The 19,087-nt window shown below is 35.4% G+C and overlaps 1 protein-coding gene across 1 annotated transcript in view; it reads right to left on the bottom strand.

Annotated features, from left to right (window-relative positions):
- Nucleotides 1-19,087, bottom strand: part of ATM (ATM serine/threonine kinase) — an 82,485-nt gene that overhangs the window by 48,954 nt on the left and 14,444 nt on the right. Inside the window, exons 9-28 of the mRNA XM_050915635.1 lie at nt 18,292-18,663; nt 17,529-17,723; nt 17,099-17,194; nt 15,846-16,071; nt 13,786-13,911; nt 12,921-13,046; nt 12,710-12,799; nt 11,513-11,684; nt 10,100-10,299; nt 9,491-9,573; nt 9,228-9,383; nt 8,688-8,763; nt 8,407-8,537; nt 6,952-7,072; nt 5,455-5,631; nt 4,532-4,701; nt 3,979-4,225; nt 3,247-3,365; nt 1,799-1,925; nt 987-1,186 (exon numbers count right to left, since the gene is read on the bottom strand). Coding sequence (XP_050771592.1) covers nt 987-1,186; nt 1,799-1,925; nt 3,247-3,365; nt 3,979-4,225; nt 4,532-4,701; nt 5,455-5,631; nt 6,952-7,072; nt 8,407-8,537; nt 8,688-8,763; nt 9,228-9,383; nt 9,491-9,573; nt 10,100-10,299; nt 11,513-11,684; nt 12,710-12,799; nt 12,921-13,046; nt 13,786-13,911; nt 15,846-16,071; nt 17,099-17,194; nt 17,529-17,723; nt 18,292-18,663 — 3,210 coding nt within the window. The remainder of the gene's footprint in view (nt 1-986; nt 1,187-1,798; nt 1,926-3,246; nt 3,366-3,978; nt 4,226-4,531; nt 4,702-5,454; nt 5,632-6,951; nt 7,073-8,406; nt 8,538-8,687; nt 8,764-9,227; nt 9,384-9,490; nt 9,574-10,099; nt 10,300-11,512; nt 11,685-12,709; nt 12,800-12,920; nt 13,047-13,785; nt 13,912-15,845; nt 16,072-17,098; nt 17,195-17,528; nt 17,724-18,291; nt 18,664-19,087) is intronic.

The following is a 19,087-nucleotide window of genomic DNA, read 5'->3' as shown; positions in this document are numbered from 1 at the left end:
CCTTCAGTGATGCTGACTCATCCAGCTTGTCCTCCAAGATTCCTGGGTCCCCTTCTGCAAAGCTACTTTCTAGCCAGTCAGCTCCCAAGCCCGCACTCATGAAAGGGGTTATTCCATCCCAGGTGAAAGACTTAGGGGTTGTCTTTGTTCAGCTTCACAATGTACCTGTTGTCCCACTCCTACAGCGAGATGAGGTCCCTCTGAATGGCAGCCTTGCCCTCCAGTGCATCAACTGCCCCCGCTCCAGTTCAGCATTGATCACAGTAAGTCTCATAATAATGGTATTTACCATAAAATCCACACCTGTCCAATATTTCAGGGTATGAAATGCTTCCAACAAGCAAAGCAATCAACTTGCACTTAAACTCAATGACATTTAGGTGACTAACTGTCTTGCAAATCCAAAGCTAAACCTCAAGTAAGAAAATATCTCTAGTCCTTATGAAAGATAAGAATTTCTATTTAACTCTTAAGCCTGATGAAGTACCAGTTTTCTCAATCTGAAGACAAGCTAAGATAACATGTACAGATTCTCACTCATTTTGTTAGCTACTTAGTGGTGAGAATGTAAACGTTAATACTCTTTATTAACTCAATAAGCACATTTTATTTGACATGTGCTTACTTTGCACTTAACTCTACAATTTGAATTTTTCTCCCATATCCTTTAAATTCCCAAACACCCTTTCTGTCATCAAAATCTCCCAACACTTCTTATTTCTACAATTTGATAGCCTATTATAGATACAAAATTCTGCAGTATAGCGAACATTTAAATACAAGGATAGCAGAAAACATTCCACATTTTAGTAAGAGTTCTAAATTTAAATTTCAAAATTATCCCAGAAAGGGAATTTAGTTTTTTCTTTAGGCAAATTTCAATTATTTCTACAAATGAATTAACATCTACCAGCAATACTGAAATGTAAGGTTACAAGAACAAGGGAGCACAGACAGGAAGAACAAGATATAATTAGTGTATTTACCTGCTATTGATGTGGTGAATCAGGGTGTAAATTACATCTCGGAGGACAAAAGCCCATGCTCCTCCTAAACCATCTTTTATCTCTTTAAGTAACAGACTAACAAACAAGTGATAAATTATAAGAACTCTGTGTTTCTTGTAGATGTTGTTTGTATCTGAGGCATGCTTACAAAGGGCCAGAAGGATTTTCTGGAATGAATCCTAAAAATTAATAAACTGAGTAAAAAAAATAATTCATAATGCCAATACAGATATACTTTATACCAAGAAAAAACTTAAGTGATAGAGATATTTTTTTTTTTTTAAAGGACATGGACAAAAATGCATTATTATTTTTACTGCTTTAAACAAACAAAAGACCTACATAGAAACCAATTCTCCAAGCAGGACTGTAAGCCCCATACCTCTTATCTTAATTTATCTTAATTGTAGATAGTATTTAGATAAAATTGTCCAAATGTAATTATTTTAGAGTGTTCTTCAGACATATGCCAAAGAAATAAATTGCATCTAAACTGTGTCTGGTACGCACAGATTTCTCCAACCTTTAATGTAATCCTCTGTATTTCTACATTATTTTATATGTATTATATAATGCATGTAATAGTTCAAGCATGTTATTTTTGTAAGGTTACTGTGTCCCTGAACTTAGGACTTCCTCCATTTCGGAAGGCAAACAAAAGAACATAAAGGTTTCTAAGTTTGTATTTTTTCCTCATATATACATAATGAAAATGTCTAATTAAACCAAAATGTACCCATAAAAGAAATTTTATATTCTACAGAAAAAGAAAATCATCATTATATACTTACAGGGCTTTTAGAAAGAACTGCTACAAGACTTTTTAATTTGCTTTTATGACAGTTGCTAATATAGTCCAAGGTTGCCTTAATCACGTAAGATGGAAAATGAGGAGGATTAGGAGCAGGATCCAGTTCCCTAGATGAATAAAAAAGAGGTTGTTTTTTTTTTCTTCCCAAAATCAAACCCTATGTATTAAATAAAATAAGTCTCATTGAATAAACACATAACTCCTAGGAAATCCTTCCTGCTTTCCATAAGAGGCACCAAAAGCATCCAGCAGAGTGACATACATCCTATTTTTAGCTGTCTGTTGTCACTCTATCGCAGCTTTCTAAGTTGTACTTTCTTAACATTCTTTTATTATTTTTTGAAAGATCATATTGCTAAAAACCCACACATTTGTCTCATCTATGGTACTTCGTAGGAAAATCTAACTGCAAGTCATGGATAAAGCTTCTGCATTTTGTAATTATGGGAGCAATTTGGTTGAGAGAAAATTAATCGTGAATCTCCTCATTATAAAAAAAGGGTAGTCAACTTTTCTGAGACTTCAAAAATAAAAGAAATGCATCACGATAGTAACAAAACAGCAAAATCTAAGTTTCATCACTCTTATTCTTACCATTCCCTTCTTAGAAAGAAAAACTTTGGTTTCAAGCAGACACCACAGTCTGTTAATAAACTCAGTGAAATAGATGTCTTTTATAAAGTTCTGAAATCCTCAGCCATTTAACTTGTGGCAGATTTTCACAGAAATGCTTTGGTTTCTTTCAACTTTATATTTCTACAATAAATACACCTTCTTCAATAACTTCAGAAAGTGTAATGTTTTGCCACACAGTTTGTATCTAAACACAAAAATCTGGAAAATTATTTCCAGATATAATTATGCAAATAGTGATATTTTTAGGACAACAACAAAGACTGAAAAGCTCATAAAAATTAATATATTTATGGCATTAGAATATTTCTATCAATAAGGAATTCGTTTATTTGGCATTGCTTAAGCAATCTCCTTACCAAAGGCAAGAGCTGCCACTACAAGAACCGTTAAGAAACAGTTCACTTCTCAGTGACTTCCAAACATTTAAAGACCTTTAAAAGAATCACTTTAATTTAGACATTAAAACCTGACCAATTTTACAGAGAGGGCAGTCCATCCAAATTTGAGCTAATCTAAATTGGCATTGCCATAGTCCAGCTCACCAACATACAACGGCATTATCTTGCCCTCCCATTCATTCTTTCCATTAACTGAAGTACTATAGAGGTCCTCCTTACTGATACTGGGGAATAACTATGTGAGAAAGCATGCCTATGATACATCATTACTAATGACAATAAAATCCTTTAATTCTGAACTTCAAGGCCACTTCTTCTTATACCTGAAGGGCGCGTTTTAATGCACAATGTTATACAAACACACTCAGCATTTAGAAAATCTACAAACACATACTTTATATATTTACTTAGATGAGCTCCTTCTTCTACCGTGGTATCAGGTGGTTCATGTAAGGTCATCAACAGTTCTACCACAATCTCTGGTAAGTTATTATGAGATAAATTGTCAATTTGCTAGAAGAAGAAAAATAGTGTTTTAATAAGAAAAAAATATTTTAGCTAAAGTAATTTAACATTTCTTTTCCTTCTGAGAAAACCCGTTTTTTCCTGTCTGGATTCCCTATTTGTTCAATTATCCGTGACACACAATTCATTCAGAAATTAAGCCTGGTTAAGTCTTAGCTATGGCAGTCACAGGTAGAACAATTTACTTTCCTACAGTATCTAGAAAAAAAAAATCATGTTTAATTTTACTACTAGTTCTGAATATAAAGTCTGCCTCTGGAGAAGATGGCTCCTCATAAACCATTAACAAAATACTTTAAGAGGAAAACATGACTGACAAACAGATATATGACAGGGAAACTCTGGGTTGTATTATGAATGGTAAAAAAAATTTTCATTACATTCTGAAAAATATTATACTTAAGTCAACTATCTGCCTGAAAGTTTCTATTGAATAGCTACTTGAAAACCTTGGGATAACAATTTGGCTAGTTTGGCTTTATTAAAATAATGATTTTGTATCTATAAACTTGAACTATTTACGTTTTTACAGAATATATAAAAGTTTCTTTCAGGTCTGTTAAATGCCATAGAACTCAATTTGCACATTTAAAACAGATACCTGTTTTCCTAAGCACTTTTCATCCTTAAGCATGTCGTAGACTTTAGAAGATGTATCTCTTTGCTCTGCTACTTCACTCTTTCCATGGCTTTGATAGGCAAAATACGGGAGGATATTCACAAGTATCTTTGGAAAACAGTCTGCTAGAACCTCCCTCCAGTCTTTTTCAATCTTGTTGGCAAGTGATTTCACATCTTCAAATTGACTTCTAATCACCAGGTGTGGAACCAAAACTTTATAACAAGACCTACACATAGTAAATAAATTTCCAGAATGTCCTTGAATTGGATTTTTAAAAAAATCTCAAGCATAATATAGCAAATACCATTACTCTACTGTATAACTAAACTTGTAATTATTGTTTAGCTACTGTTATACAAAAAAATCTTACCAGCATAAATATAATACACAAGATACTTGGAATAAATTTTAAAAGATTTCAATATGTTGTCTTACAACAAAATCCTGATGCATTACTACATTTAGAAATTTGAAACCCTGTGTCATAATTGTAAATAATTCTAAATAAACTGCTCTCATATAGCAAACTTACCTGTAGAATTCCTCAAGGCTAGTATAGTTCAGAAGAACATAAGGAAAAGCAGACAGGCTATATCCACTGTCATTTATTTTCAGCCACTCCATCACCAAATAGTCTAAATGTGATGTCATGAAGTCTTCTATAGTTTTATAGCCAAAAATGTCAGACACTTTTTTCAAAACCTGTGCATGAAATAAGATTACAGAAATAGCATGATACTATGGCAAACTGACAGTACTACACCTCCATGTTTTAATGAGTATTTGTATAACTCAGCCCCTATTTAGCACAAGCAATTTTTTAATTATTTGTATTGCTGTATCTCGAAAGAGTGCAATCAAGGAACTACAACTACCCCGTATGAGGTGGTATGCAGAGAAATGACAGCCAGTACACATTTTGCAGGGTATAGACTGCGTGTAAAAACAAGAGGCAACGAATAGAAAGAAAGGATAAAAAGGAGAGAACATGCGCACTAAAAAATGACTGGCATAAAAGACTGCAGTATAAACAGCAATTATTTCAGTATGCCCTTGTGAACATCAAAATAAAAGTTCACACGACACCTACCATCTTCCAATACTTTGCATTTATTTTACATATTTTCCACAGTGGAAAACTCACTTTACTTCCACTGGGTAGAAAGATTTTTTTAAAATGAGATCTGCAGTCTTCAATGTATAAAAATCTATTTGCATTTCAGATCTGTGCTTTTAACATACAAGATTTACCATTAAAATTGCCATTTATGATTTATTATTTCCATGTAGGTCATTAAATATAATTACAAATTCATTCAGATATTTAAGTCCCACATTAGTCAGGCTTTTACAAAATTTAACAACTTTCAATACTGACAAAAGCACTTTGTACCCTTCCAATTTTAACCTAACCTTAATTTAGAACCTAAATATAAAATGGAATATTATACTTGCCTTTTTCACAAGGTGAGGTTCTAATCCATTCTCTTTCACAGACTGGCAAATAGCAAACAAAGCTTGCTTTTCACAGACCGGACTGCAGCACAGTACCATGGTTATAAGCATCAGCAAAACCGCTTTTCCATTACACTGTTTGTCCAAAAGATCTTCAGGACTTGTATCACCTCTGACCTTCAAAAAGAAATAATGAACTCATACAAATATTCTGTTAAAGCAATCTTCTAATTAATAAATAAGCATAAATAATTTAAAATTAAGGGCACTGACATAAATACTGCTGAAAATCTTGCTTTGGTTGCTTAAAAATTACTTCCCCAGCTGTCTGCTCCGCTCCTCAACCAGAAGTTACTGCCTCCAGCATGTCAGCACACGTGCCGATACCTCATACACACAACATTCATGTTACGGTATCAGCAGTTTAAACAAAGGCAACGCACTTAACATGGAAATGATGGAGGCATCGACAAGTATCTTTTTTGCTCCTCCCTGATGCATAGAGGAAAATGCCTTGGAAATTCAAATACAGTTCTTCCCCTATTAAGGCATGGTGTTGACAAGTGGTGAACACTGAATAAAAGAAACTGCAATGAAAGGGCAGAAGCTAATAGACAACAGCAAGCTGAAGTGACAGAACAGGGAGCCAAGGCAACAGAGAACTGAGACGAGACAACAAAGAGCTGGAGGCGACAGTACAGAGAGATGAAATGAGATGACAGAGAGATGAGGCCTCAGCAGCAAGCCCAAGCTACAAGAAAGCAGGCAAAGGGAACAGAGAGAAAACGTGGCAGAGAGATGACATGCAGATAGATGATAGCGTGACAGAAAAAAAATGGAAAATGTAGATGATGTAGATGACTTAGCATGGTAGCAAGGAAGGAGGAAAAGTGAAAGACACTAATAGAAAAATTAGTGTCTATTCACTATTAGAAAAATTAATAGTGAATGAAATTCCAGTTATATACATCATTGCATTTCCAGTCACTGAACTGAAGTAAAACTTTTCCTTCACTTGAAGTTTCTTCCGAATAGTTTAATTTTTTAAGCAAATTTTGATTTTGTGAAAACCACTGCTCTAATACCACTGGAAACATGATCTTACTGAAATTTACAAATCTGTTTTTATACTATGTAAACACGTAATTTGAATTTATATTGCCTCTTATTCACTATTTATATGTTGTCTAGAATATTGAGGCTTGATTTTTCTTTGATTCTTAAGTGTTACAGTACTGAAACCTGCAACAACAAATAGTATGATACAGAAGAGCAGGCTGGAACATACAGTGAAAAAGTTTGCAAACTTCTAATGTGGGCAAAACAGCAACTGACTGGATGTGTAAGGAATTTCCTGACTACCACCTTGTCTTACCACCTCAGGTTATCAGAAGTCCAGAAGAATTCATGTTCTCAGAAAACTAAACACCATCATTTTAAAAGTCATCTTATTCATAAGATGAAAACTAGGCAAAACTAATGACTAGATGTTGGTACCAGATTTCTCATTCCTTCCTGAACTCTGAGATATGCATTCTCAAAAGCCTTTTGCTGGAGCTTCAAGGGAAGAGGTTTTGACATTCCAGAAGAATCTCTCTGTTTCACATCTTGAAACAAACTTCAAAAAAAGAACAATAATTATTAGCATAACATTTAGTCTACAGAATTACTGCATATTGTGCGTATCAAATAATAAGATCCCGATTTTCTGAATATCATTATTTTCTTCTTAACTTTCTTGTACAGCAGTCTTTCCTTCCTCTCCCTCAAACATTATCAATAACACTAAGAATATCTGTTCGGCCGGCATGGCAGAGAATAGCCTGAAAACATATAAAAGTTGCCCAATCTCTGCCAGTGCAGGAAGCCAAACTTCAGTTGTCCATCACAGTGGAACATTTCATGTCATGAAGTACTTTGGGAATATATTTATTGAATGGATGTATATGTAAAAAGAGTTTCTCAAAGAATTTATTTTTTGTAAAGGCCCAACCCACTTTGCTCTTTGTAACAAAAACGGAAACACCACAGTGGATTGGACCAAATGTTCCTCTAGCCATTTCTAAGTGACTATTAGCAGATACCTAAGAAAGATTACCATATGCTTGCCTTGTATGCATAATAATTCCTTGAATATAATATTTGACCACAGGTGACCTAGGCAGATCATGAGTTAGAAGTGGTGACTGTATTCTTCAATGTTTTCCTCTTTCACGAATTCGTTGCTTTTTGAGCCCCTGTAAACATCCAGACAGTTGAGTGTAGTAGGATAACACTCAGGATAACTGAATGTTGTACGAAGAAGTAAACTCTGTTTTCTTAGAATCTTGAACCTGTTAGCTTCATTTGATGTCCCTAGTCTTTAAACTGGAAAAGACGGCCAATCTTCACTTTGTTCCGCTCCAGATTTTGTAGAATACCTCTTGCAATTCAACTCTTCTTGTGCTGAAGGGCTCCAGTTTACGCAACCAATAGCTGTGCATGAAGCGTTTCATACTTTTGAATATCCCTCCTCTACTCCTATTCCAGTTCCATCACATCCTTTTTGATGTATGGAGAAAGAACTATATACAGTATTCAAAACACAAGATCCTTTGAAAAAGTTTTTATGCTACAAAACGTACCTAATTTATTTCTAGAGGATAAACAACTATTTCCTATTCAAGTTCTGCATAATAAATTAGTGCAAAATTTGCTATCACATACAGTTTTTTACATATATATATTGTTTACCTCTCTCTCTCTCTCACTCTCTCTCACATCACAGAATAATTGAAATGTAGACAAAGTTTGAACACCTTAACCAAAGTAACCTGGTAGGCTTTTATATTCTGTCCAGATTAAAGCCCCAGAAGTACTGAAAAGAGCTGCTATACAGCAGCAGAGGTAACACCCAGTTAAGTGAAATTAAGCGTTATTCTTATAAATAGAAAAAAAGATCTACATTATCACCTGGTGATTGACTTTGCAGCAAGAATGCGAACTTGATGGTGACTATCTGCGAGAAAATGTGGGAAAGCATCGCTCACAGGTAGATCTTCATTTATCACATTAAGGATTGCCCACTTGCAATGAGGATCAGCCTGAAGAAATTAATATTGTGGTTTAAAATATACAGAAGACCTACAATGGAACATACACTGATGTATGCAAAAGATCTTTAGATACTGTTTTTAAGTACACCTTAGGTATATACTTAACATGCTAATGAACGTCAGAAAATCTGGGATTACCTCAAGCAGGGCTTTCATGCAGTTTAAAAGGGCCACTCTTACCGGTGCTGTGCATTTCCCTCCTTGAGCTAAATGCCTAAAATAAGGAAGATTTGAATAAACAAAAAAGTTGCCAACAATTTTGAGAAAAAGTCTAACAAGTTAGTTTCTGCTGCTCACAGTTCATTCTTTGTACTCAACAGGCACGTTTGGGAGGATTTGATGTTTTTATTGATAATCTATAATTGTAAACAATATTAATTTTTGGTTGCTGAAGTTATCACTTGTTATAATTACTGATGCAATTCAGACTACAATCAGTCTTTGTTTATACTGTTATACAACAGTGTAGCATTTATTGTTCTAATACTATCTTAAGGACAATATGATTCTTTGGTACAAATATAACATGACACAGAAAATCTGGAAAATTAAATGCTGGATAAAGGTATCACAGGATACCAACCACAAGACACACAACAGCACTACAGTCTTCACACTGACAGCAAAGTTAAAAATTTTATGCCCAACAGACTTCTGCATTAAATAGATAAAACATACCAAAAGGCTCCAACAACTGTCAAAACTTGTCCTTGCGCATCCCCTGTTTCTTCAGCATGTGCGTTGAACTGGGCCAACCCTACTGCTATAGGAAGCAAATTATTTAGAATTACTTTACAAACTTCTTGATCTCGACGGTACAAAGAACACACAGCACTGTGAAAGAAAGAAAGAAAAAAAATCTTGAAACACTAAAACAGCCCTCAAATCCTCTAGCTGTTGAACTAAAATAGCTCTAACATGCTGAATAGTTTCTCTCTTACGAAAGAGGCCTAAGAAGCATAAGAACATCGTCTTCAGGCAAGAGGTGTTCTTCAATAGGGAGCTCCTTCAAAAGGATCAAGTACTGGGGAATAAAAAAAAAAACAAACAACTAAAATGGAAAACAATACTTAAGAAAACAAGCAGACAAAAAGAAAAACCATAAAACATTTTCAGTAACTCTTACATGAAATCACACAGCAAGGATACCTATTGTCAGGTCTTGTATGTTAGACACTGGCCACCTTTTCATGCAAAGATTGTCACACAGTAATATGGCTCATGAAATTTTTCGTTTTGGCAGTCAAAAGTATTTCCTTTGTAAATTAAAACACAGATCCTATTCTACTACAGCGACCATTTCTAGCTATTTAACAAATAATTAATGATAAAGGCAAGATGTTTATACTTCTCTTTATTTTCTGGCATACAAATTCTAACTGCTCTTTCCCTGACCACAGCACGCTTCAAAACACTAAAAGTAGCCATTTTAATGTCTTCTCAGGGGACTGATAAGAGAGAGACAATAATATACAATTGACAAGAATATACAAAATTAAAAACAGCACAAATACAGAGGTGGGTCTGCTGTAAAAAAAGCTCACACTCACCACGTGCAGATGCAATGGCTTAGCACTATCAAAGACACTGCCATCAGTAAGCATTAACAGCTTCCTCCGTATATCAGAGGCTCGGAAGCTCACTGTCTGAATTTGGACTGTAGTTACACAAATACATAAGAACCTCAGAATTTCAAGGAGAAGTAAATCCTGCTTTGTCAACTGTTCTTCAGCTAGTGGGCTCAAAGCACCTAAAAATAAGATTTTCATGTAAGAAATGCTTCTCCAAGGACAATAAAAAAGTTGATAACATTTTAGGTCTTTACAAAACTAATTTAAGTTCTCAGAATAGATAGAGTACTAGCAACCTTTATTTATTATTGAGCAGTTACTGCATCAGTAGCAGCTCCTTGAGTGTCTTTCCCACTTCTACAAAGGCCCTCTCTAAAACAGAGGCTTTTAATTTTATGTGCCCATACATATGGCTGATTTCTCCATCAAGGTTACAATGAACTCAGCAGAACCTTCTGCAGCTGTGTTCTTTTGTGTTGTTAACTATAACTCAGGATATATTTTAAACTACAGATTTAAAGCTTCCCCAAAATTGAAATGATGACAACTACTATCTTAATACCCTCACTGAAATTTCAATTATAACCTAAACGAAATAGTTACAAATGCCATTTTCCTGTCACATTTAGAACTCTTGTAACTTTCTGCAATTGCAAACTTTATTTATTAGAATTATTTATTGAATCATTGGAGAAGATACTTCTAAAGACATTTATTCAACATGATGGGGAAAACAGACCAGCTGCTGTTTGTGGCATTAATATAACACCCTGATTTCCTTCTCATTCAATAATAAACAGAAGACATAGTCCTGATTAAAAACTACGAAGTCCTGATTAAAAACTACGATACACACCATTTTAAGAAAGAATTTAAAACAAAAGAGAACATCAGTACTTCTAGCTCCTAACAGGAATAAACAGACAGGTTCATGCTCATGTCCCTCTGCAGGTCCAGAGATACAAGAAAGCTGACCTTGTCAAGAATTACTGATCAGGAAAAGGAGAAAAGTCAAATAGGACTACTTTTAAGAAAATGAAGCACAGTCTAATGACAGAGACAAGTATCCTACAGACACTCTTTCTAGTATCTTCTTTGCCAAACCTTCTGCCTGACTTTGAACGAGTTAGCTAGCTTCCCTGCTTGCATTTTACTATTTATAAAATAAAAAATAAACTACTCCTTTCCAAATGAGCTAGAACACTTCATTACCAACTTTAAAACACTAATGAGGTACAAAAGAATTATTATTGTTTAGAAAGTACCTGGTTCAACCATTACCTGCTTCAGCTATTAATAAAGCAGCACAATTTTGCATCTCACTGTCTTTCAAGCAAAGAGCAGTCTAAAAACAAGCTTTTGCAAATAGTTTTGGACACAGAGAAGACTTACCTGTTACATTTTGCATCTCACCACATTCATTTGTATCACTGATGTCAGTCACTGAATGATCATCAAATAGATCATCAGATACCTGGTTGTCTACTTCCATTATACTCTCCTCAGGATCATTCCCTATTAGTTCCACTTCTCCCAGTTCACTTGGTTTTCCAGTAAATGTCATCTGACAAAAACACCACATCCTTTTAAAGTTGGCTTTTAAGGACAGGAGAAACACCACAGGCATAACACAAGGAAAGACACTAGCTTCCCAGTGAACTAGAACAGGTGAAGACAATAAGGGCTACAATGAACTGATTAATTTCATCCTTTGTGATAAACCAGTCTTCTACACACGTGAATTGTTTGATTTGAACTATTCTCTTCAGGATACAAGCTTCCTAAGACAGATACTAGTCTCTGTGTTTTAGATGGTGCCAAGGACAGTTAGTATTTGAAAAACAATTCTCTCTATGAGACTCACAAACTTCTCACTATACTTCATAATTAGAGAGAAATGAAAGGAAGGCATATGACCTTTTTGAGAGCACACTAATCACTACTTTCCCTACCAGACGACAAGGTAACAGAAGGTAAGGCTCTCAGCTTCTCCTCAGCTGAAAAAACAAAGGATTTTGCCTACCTAGACCTGAGTACAGGACAATGTGCCAAAGAGAGAAGTTTTAAGAGTTGTGCTAAACACAATGATGTGCCAACCCTATTACTTTTCTCAGTGAGAGAGTCATTTACAGTTAGAAGATGTAATACGCATATAATAAACACCTCTGAAGTGTTTTAAGGCACATAAGTCCATCAAACTACAAAACAAAAAGAAGCTTTTAAAACTTTACAAGTGCATTAAAGTTAAATGTCATCTGTTATAGAAATTCCTTCTGTGGCATAAAAGCTGTATACACTTTTACTCTAATATAGTATTAAAAAATTTCCAAAAATAACATAATTTGTTTTTTAATGTAAGCTGGCATGCTAACCTTGATCAAATATTATCCATCTGCTCTCATTTTTCCCCTACGCCTGTGTTTAAATGCTAGATAGAAATGTTTCCAGTTAGGAATTCTCTATAAAACTCAATGTATTTATTTCTTCAGTAATAAGTATCTCATTTGGTTTGCCTCCAAATTATTATACTGTAAAAACAATCCTCTTATAGAAGAGCACTGCATTTAGAAACAGACAGAACGCACTTACCAGATTTTTGCAAATATCTACAAGATCATTCATAAATTTTGATGTTAACAAACGCAGGAATATATTAGACAGCATCTTATTAACACTGTTCTGTAAGAAAGCAAGATGTACAGATAGGTTAATTCATTTTTTTCAGGTACCATATGTATGATATTCAACTTTGTGATCTCATTAATGAAGAAAGAAATATAAATTCCTTTATAAACTTTACCTTGGTACAATTGCATAAACATTTTGTACACTGCATTATCAAAGTCCTCAGTGAATTGATCTGGGCATCTTCATTTAGTTTGTTTTTAGACTGAGAAATGCTTTCTCCAGCATAATGAATGAGAGACTAGTAAAAATACAACACAGTTAAAACACCTCAGTTAAATTCCTTTATACATTGGCACATACACAGCACACACACACAGAGACCAAAGGACATGATTCTCATTCATACATTCTCATTCATATAGCTTCGATATTTATAGCATGCATCAATGAGTTTGGACTTTTTCTTTTCTTTGATTTTTGTTTCACTCATTCTGCTCCAGAAGTGACAAAAAGATGGCCTAGACCTGCCTGAAACAAAAGAAAAATACAGCATCTCTCCATAATGTGTAAGTTTTGGGTTTCCATATTTAAGCAAGAAACCACCTCAGATAGTAGTGGTAGTACTACTACTACTACTACTAGTAGCTGTCTTCATACTGGTTTAAACCATCAAACTATCTTAACAAATTCCTACATAAAGACCTATAAATGAAAGGACTTGTTATCCTCTAAGTAGTCCTTTGTCCACGTCCATGATTATCTTATTTTTTTAAAAGGGGTGACTCAGAAATGTATCAATATTTAGAATACTCTCCACTGCAAAACTGATACATTGGTGTACTGACAGAATTTCAGTGACTCCTCTCTTTCAGCAGCAGTAACATATTTAAACCTCTCTCAACTGCCTTTTTTTTAGCAGAAACCAGTGGAAATTTTCATGCTTTGAAAATGTGTCAATATGAATAGAGTTTTAAAAGTTGTTTTATATTTAATGGTTTGTTTCATTTTTAATAGCTCTCAAACGCATTGCTGCTTACCCTAGCGTTCTGGAACAACTTTGATTTACAGGCATCCTCTTCTTTAAATATACCAGTGTAGCAATAGCAACCAAGAATACCAATCAAGAGACTGACACATCGGACAAGGTGCTCTGCAGAAACAACCTTAAACTAAATCAAATACACAGTATAAATACCAGTGGTTTATCATTAAACTTTTTCACCAAAATACAGTACTCTTTAGAGTCTTTTTTAAACACTTTTATATACAGATTTCACCATATCTGTATCTGCAGTTGCCTCAGCTCCCTAACAAGTCCTTTTGGCTCTCCATGTTATAATATTCTCTGTATGTCCCATGGCCCTTATGCTTCCTTCCTTCACAACACTTCAAATTCTCCCTCTCCTTTAGATTCCATCATAGCAATACTTCCAGCTCTTCCCACATGCTCTGTTTATCTATTTTACCTCCTGCCAGGACAAGAGACAGTATGAGCTAGTCAGGAATTGTATCACATTCCTACTGCTGTCTCTTCTGATCTTAGTAAATTTGTAAGTTGCTTCTTAGCAGCTACTGTGTCACCAAACAAATGGCATAGACGGTTGTAAATGCATGCGAGCTTACTGCAGGAGCATTTCAGAGATCCCTTTTTACCTGTCTAAATTATTTGGATCAAAGGAGGAGAAAGAGCAGACAAATAATTATTTGTCTTACTTTCTCAGGAAGGGAGACCAAAAAGGATTGCTATCACATTCTTGAAAAGCAGGTATCTATAAAAAAAGATGGGAAAACTTATGCATACATGCCATTGCTTCAGATGCAAAAGCAGGGATAAGTTTTATAGCTCCTAATTGCCAGTACCTTGTTTGAAACTCTGGTACTGCCTCTTTTGGCTCACCAAATATTACAGGACCTTAGCAGTGAATTGCAAGGAAGGCACACCACTATACTAAAACCAAAGCTAGCCTGTCAAAGGAACTGGACGTTTAAAAAGCCTGATGCTTTTGTTTTCACAAACTTTTTACCATTATGTGGTGGCTCTTCCTCTACAAGTCAAGATTTTTCTCCAAAGGAGAGATTCTGTGGTGTTTCAACAACTGGAAGATAAAAATAGGATCACAGGATAGTTCAGGCTGGAAGGGACCTCAGCAGGTCTCTGGTCCAACCTCCTGCTCACAACAGGGCCAGCTCTGAGGTCAGAACAGGTTACTTCAAGACTTGATGCAGTCAGGGCTTGAGAACCTCCAAGGACGAAGACTGCACAACAGGGCAATCTGTGCCACTGCCTGATGTCCTCATGTAGATAAAATTATCCTTGTACCCAGTGTGAACTTCTCTTGACTCTGCCTGCTGTCTCTCATCTTCCTGCAATATACCACTGTGCAGAGCATGGCTCTGTCTTCTAGACAATCTTGTAGGCACTGGCAGGCTCCCCCAAAGCCATCTCTGCTCTAGGCTGACCAAGCCCAGCTTCCTCTGTGTCTCCTCACAGGTCAAGTGCTGGAGCCCCCACCATCTCAGTGGCCTCCACTGAATGCTCTAAATGTCTGTCTTGTACTGGGAGGCCCAAAACTGGATGCAGTATTTCAGATGCTGCCTAAAGGCACTGAGTAGAGGGGAATAATCAGTTCCCTTGAGCACTGGCTGTGCTGTTGTTAATATAGCCCGTATTTGCAGCTTTCTTTATAATTACTCCTTTACACAGCTGCCTCTTTTTACAAAACTTAACTATTTGAGACCTCTATGTCTCAGGCTATCTTGGCTGAAAACTGGCAAGAGCTTCAAGCATTACAGGGGCACAGAAGTTGAAACCAACATCACAAAAAGTAGGGTAACAGTGGTTTATGTGGCAACTTTGCACACACTTCCACTTTTATGCAGCTTCTACGTATTCCCACATACTTATGAAAACTATGGATACTTTGCCAATGATGTAAAGAAATACAGACTTCTCCATTTTGTATTATTGAATATAGTTTTTAAAATGCTTGTGGATCATTTTTAGCGGCAAAAGGAATGAAAATCTATATACTTTGCCTTGAAAAATACATTGTTTGGGAGCACAAATATAAGGATGTAACAGTAATTTCTAACTTACCTTAGGAGCATAGCTGCTTAAAACCTTTTCTGACATTGCTAAAAGACAGTACTCCAGTGTTTCCCTAAGATTTTGGTTGATGGCAAGTCTTGAACCAGTCACATTTTTATCTGCAACATTTACTGCAAAGTTAGTGAAAATATCCATTTCATCAAACGTTGTCTGCAGATACAGCTCTTCAACATCAGAAAAATTGTTTTCTTCTTTCCCTTGCAAGTGTTGCACACTTGAAGAAGAGACATCATTTTTACTTTAGCAGCCAGTATACGACTTACAAGTCTTTAAAACTATTATTTAAATACAAGAAATAAACAAAAGCAAAATAAAATATTTTATCTGTTTGTGCTTCCAAACACTGGTTGATCTTTAATTTCTGAGGCGACTTTCATTGTGGAATGGATACTACCATTTTAGCTCTGTCTGAAGAAACTGCAAGGAAAAACGAAGCCTGCACACAGATCATATGTTCTACTGTAGTTCATGTAGCAGCATCTGTTTTGTGTTAAGATGGCTGACCTCAACCTACTTTACACAATTGGAGCAGAAATTCACAAAACCCCTGAAACTAGTATTTTTAACTTCTAGTAGGAAGGTCTTATCTTCCATCAGAAAAAGTTACACACATTTTAGTTTCGTTAAGAGGAAACTGGATATAGTTCAAGAGCTTGAACATATGCATCTTACATGTTATGTAAGATGCAACAGCATTCATAGAGTGACTCCGACAGACTCAAGTAATGTGTGGCTGGGGTCGCAAATATAGGTGGAGTGGCATGTAGATGGACAGTAAGCATCTAGCCAACTTTCTACTTAGAGTCTATCTTCAAGAAAACTCTTAAGATATATGTTTCCTTTAGAATGGAAGGTAATGTTAAAAAGCATGAATACAGATTTGTATAAAGTTACAAATTATTTGAAAAATGTAATTGTAATAAGTTAAAAATACCTAATGCACTTATCGATAAAGGGCCAAATATTTAGCTGTATTGCTGAAGAGAGATGACATGCATATTCCTTATAAGGTATTCTGTTCAGTATCTGAAGCTTTGACTCTGTCGGCAAGAGACTATTTTAACGTCTGCTTAAAGCATCTTAACAAATTGCAAAAGTGCTATTATTTTTCTGGGGTCTGAAAGATGTTGTACAGAAAGATGTGAAAGAGCTTGAAGAATTATGCATTTCATTATCTCTGCTTGCTAAAATGACAAATGTAGGAAGGCTAAGCATCTATAATGATTGATTTAAAAACATACCATTTAGCATCATTTTGGAAAAAAATCATGGCAGCTCTACAGTTCTTCATTGTAAGGCTCACAAGAATTTTTTGTAATACAAGATGAGGAAAATCACTGTAAAAAAAGAAAATTCTTTTGTATTTTCTTGCAATCAGACAAGCTCTTGGGATTTGTGAAGCGCACCCAAACGTTAACCAGATTAACAGTGTATCTTCAAAGAAGCTTAAGTTTTCACTTAAGATTTCTAACACATAGTTCATGTATCTGCTATGCTATGGACAGATAACTAAATTATGTCCCCAGAATGACATTCAACAGCAAGCTTAAAAACCCTATAAACTCTACCAAAGCATTAACATAATACAATTCTGCAAATCCACTTTTCCCTGCACAAGTTTCTGTGTTATATGGTGAGCTTACATAAAAAATTATGCCACAAAGACTTTACCTGCAGAGCACAGGAGGCAACTCTGCACATTCTTCCATTTCTTCCTCCAAATAGCAGGACAGTACCCATTTCATTATCGCCTCCTTTAACACAGAATCCATATTTCTTTCACAATTATTCTGTTCCATTCCTACGTCCAAATTTTCTGGTACTGAGTAGGCAGACATCACTGATGATAAACAACATATAGCAGAACTGTAACAAAAATGGAACACAGGACATTTGTGAGAAACAATGTGGTATTTGTTGATCAGCACTCTAAAGCAAAGTCAGTACTTTTGCATGCTCAGGGAGCACCAAGTACATAGACAAATTAATAAGCACGCATACTAGAAAACTCCTTTATTAGAATCTTTGCATTTTCAAAAGCCACATTTTGGCCATTACAGACATTTCCTGTCTATTTTAAAGACTCTTTCAGAATACTCATTTCAGAATCAAAATATATTTAGAAGAAAACATACCTTTTAACTTCAAAAAATCAACACCTCTTTCCGTCAGATTTGAAATTTTTAGTCCATTTTACATTTTTAGTCAATTTTAAATTTGAAGATGCTTGCCTCTCCTCTTCTGCCTCTGCTTTCAGACTTATGTATATATTTACGCCCATTTCAAATGCTTAAAACACAAACATGGGCAGTTCTTAACTAGAAATACAGCCACAACAACAACAGTATTATTTTGAATAATACAGTGGTTTTGGTTGCACATTAAAGAGCAATGTGAATCAGACACAAAATATTATCCTTGCTTCCCGTTTTACCTTGAAGGCTTGCATGCAGGTCCTGAAAATATCTTCCAGAGTTCTTTATCTGTTACAACAAGGTTTCCTTGAATCATAGCTCCAAGTAGCCCAAAGCTCTCCACTTCAATTTGCTGGAAACTTACGCTACGAATGGTAAGAGACCAAATCTTTGCCCAGGTTCTCTGGAGCTCCAACTTGTGGGTGCTTTTCAAATCAGTTTTCTGGGTTTGACACAAAGCTACCTCTGTAAGACACTTCAGCACATATGGGGTCCTCTCTCCTCGGCGCTGCTGAGGCAGTAACTGATGAAGTACATTGAGTAAGGGAGGTAGCTCACTATTAGGAAGACTCATGGGATACTTTGATATTAATTGAGTTGTAATCTGTAACCTTGAAAACACAAAGTGAAGCAATTAATATCAAACATACATAAATTCGCATCTTCAAAAGTAAATGAACAAAGCGTTCTCCGATTGTCGTTTCACATTTATGCTTTCCAGTACTGAGCTGATTTGCTTACTATCAAAGGTTAAAGATTCAGTATTTCTACTGTTTTTATTTGTGAAGTCTGCTCATCTAGCTGCACTATCGCTAATAATTTCTTACAAGCTGACTTCACTGATTTCTAATTTCTTACAAGCTGACTTCACTGATTTCTGACCACATGGGAAGAAAATTTCAGGCAAAAAAAATTATTTTTCTCCTTCTTCTGGACTAGCCTGTTACACACTCTGACCCAGTGAGTGACCTCAAGGGTGAAATAATATAACCAGGAAACATTACAACAACATCTCTGCAGGTGAGAAAAATAAAA

This window comes from Gymnogyps californianus, chromosome 1, assembly GCF_018139145.2.
Source record: "Gymnogyps californianus isolate 813 chromosome 1, ASM1813914v2, whole genome shotgun sequence".
NCBI lineage: Eukaryota > Metazoa > Chordata > Aves > Accipitriformes > Cathartidae > Gymnogyps > Gymnogyps californianus.
This window is presented reverse-complemented; position numbering and strand designations above follow the sequence as displayed.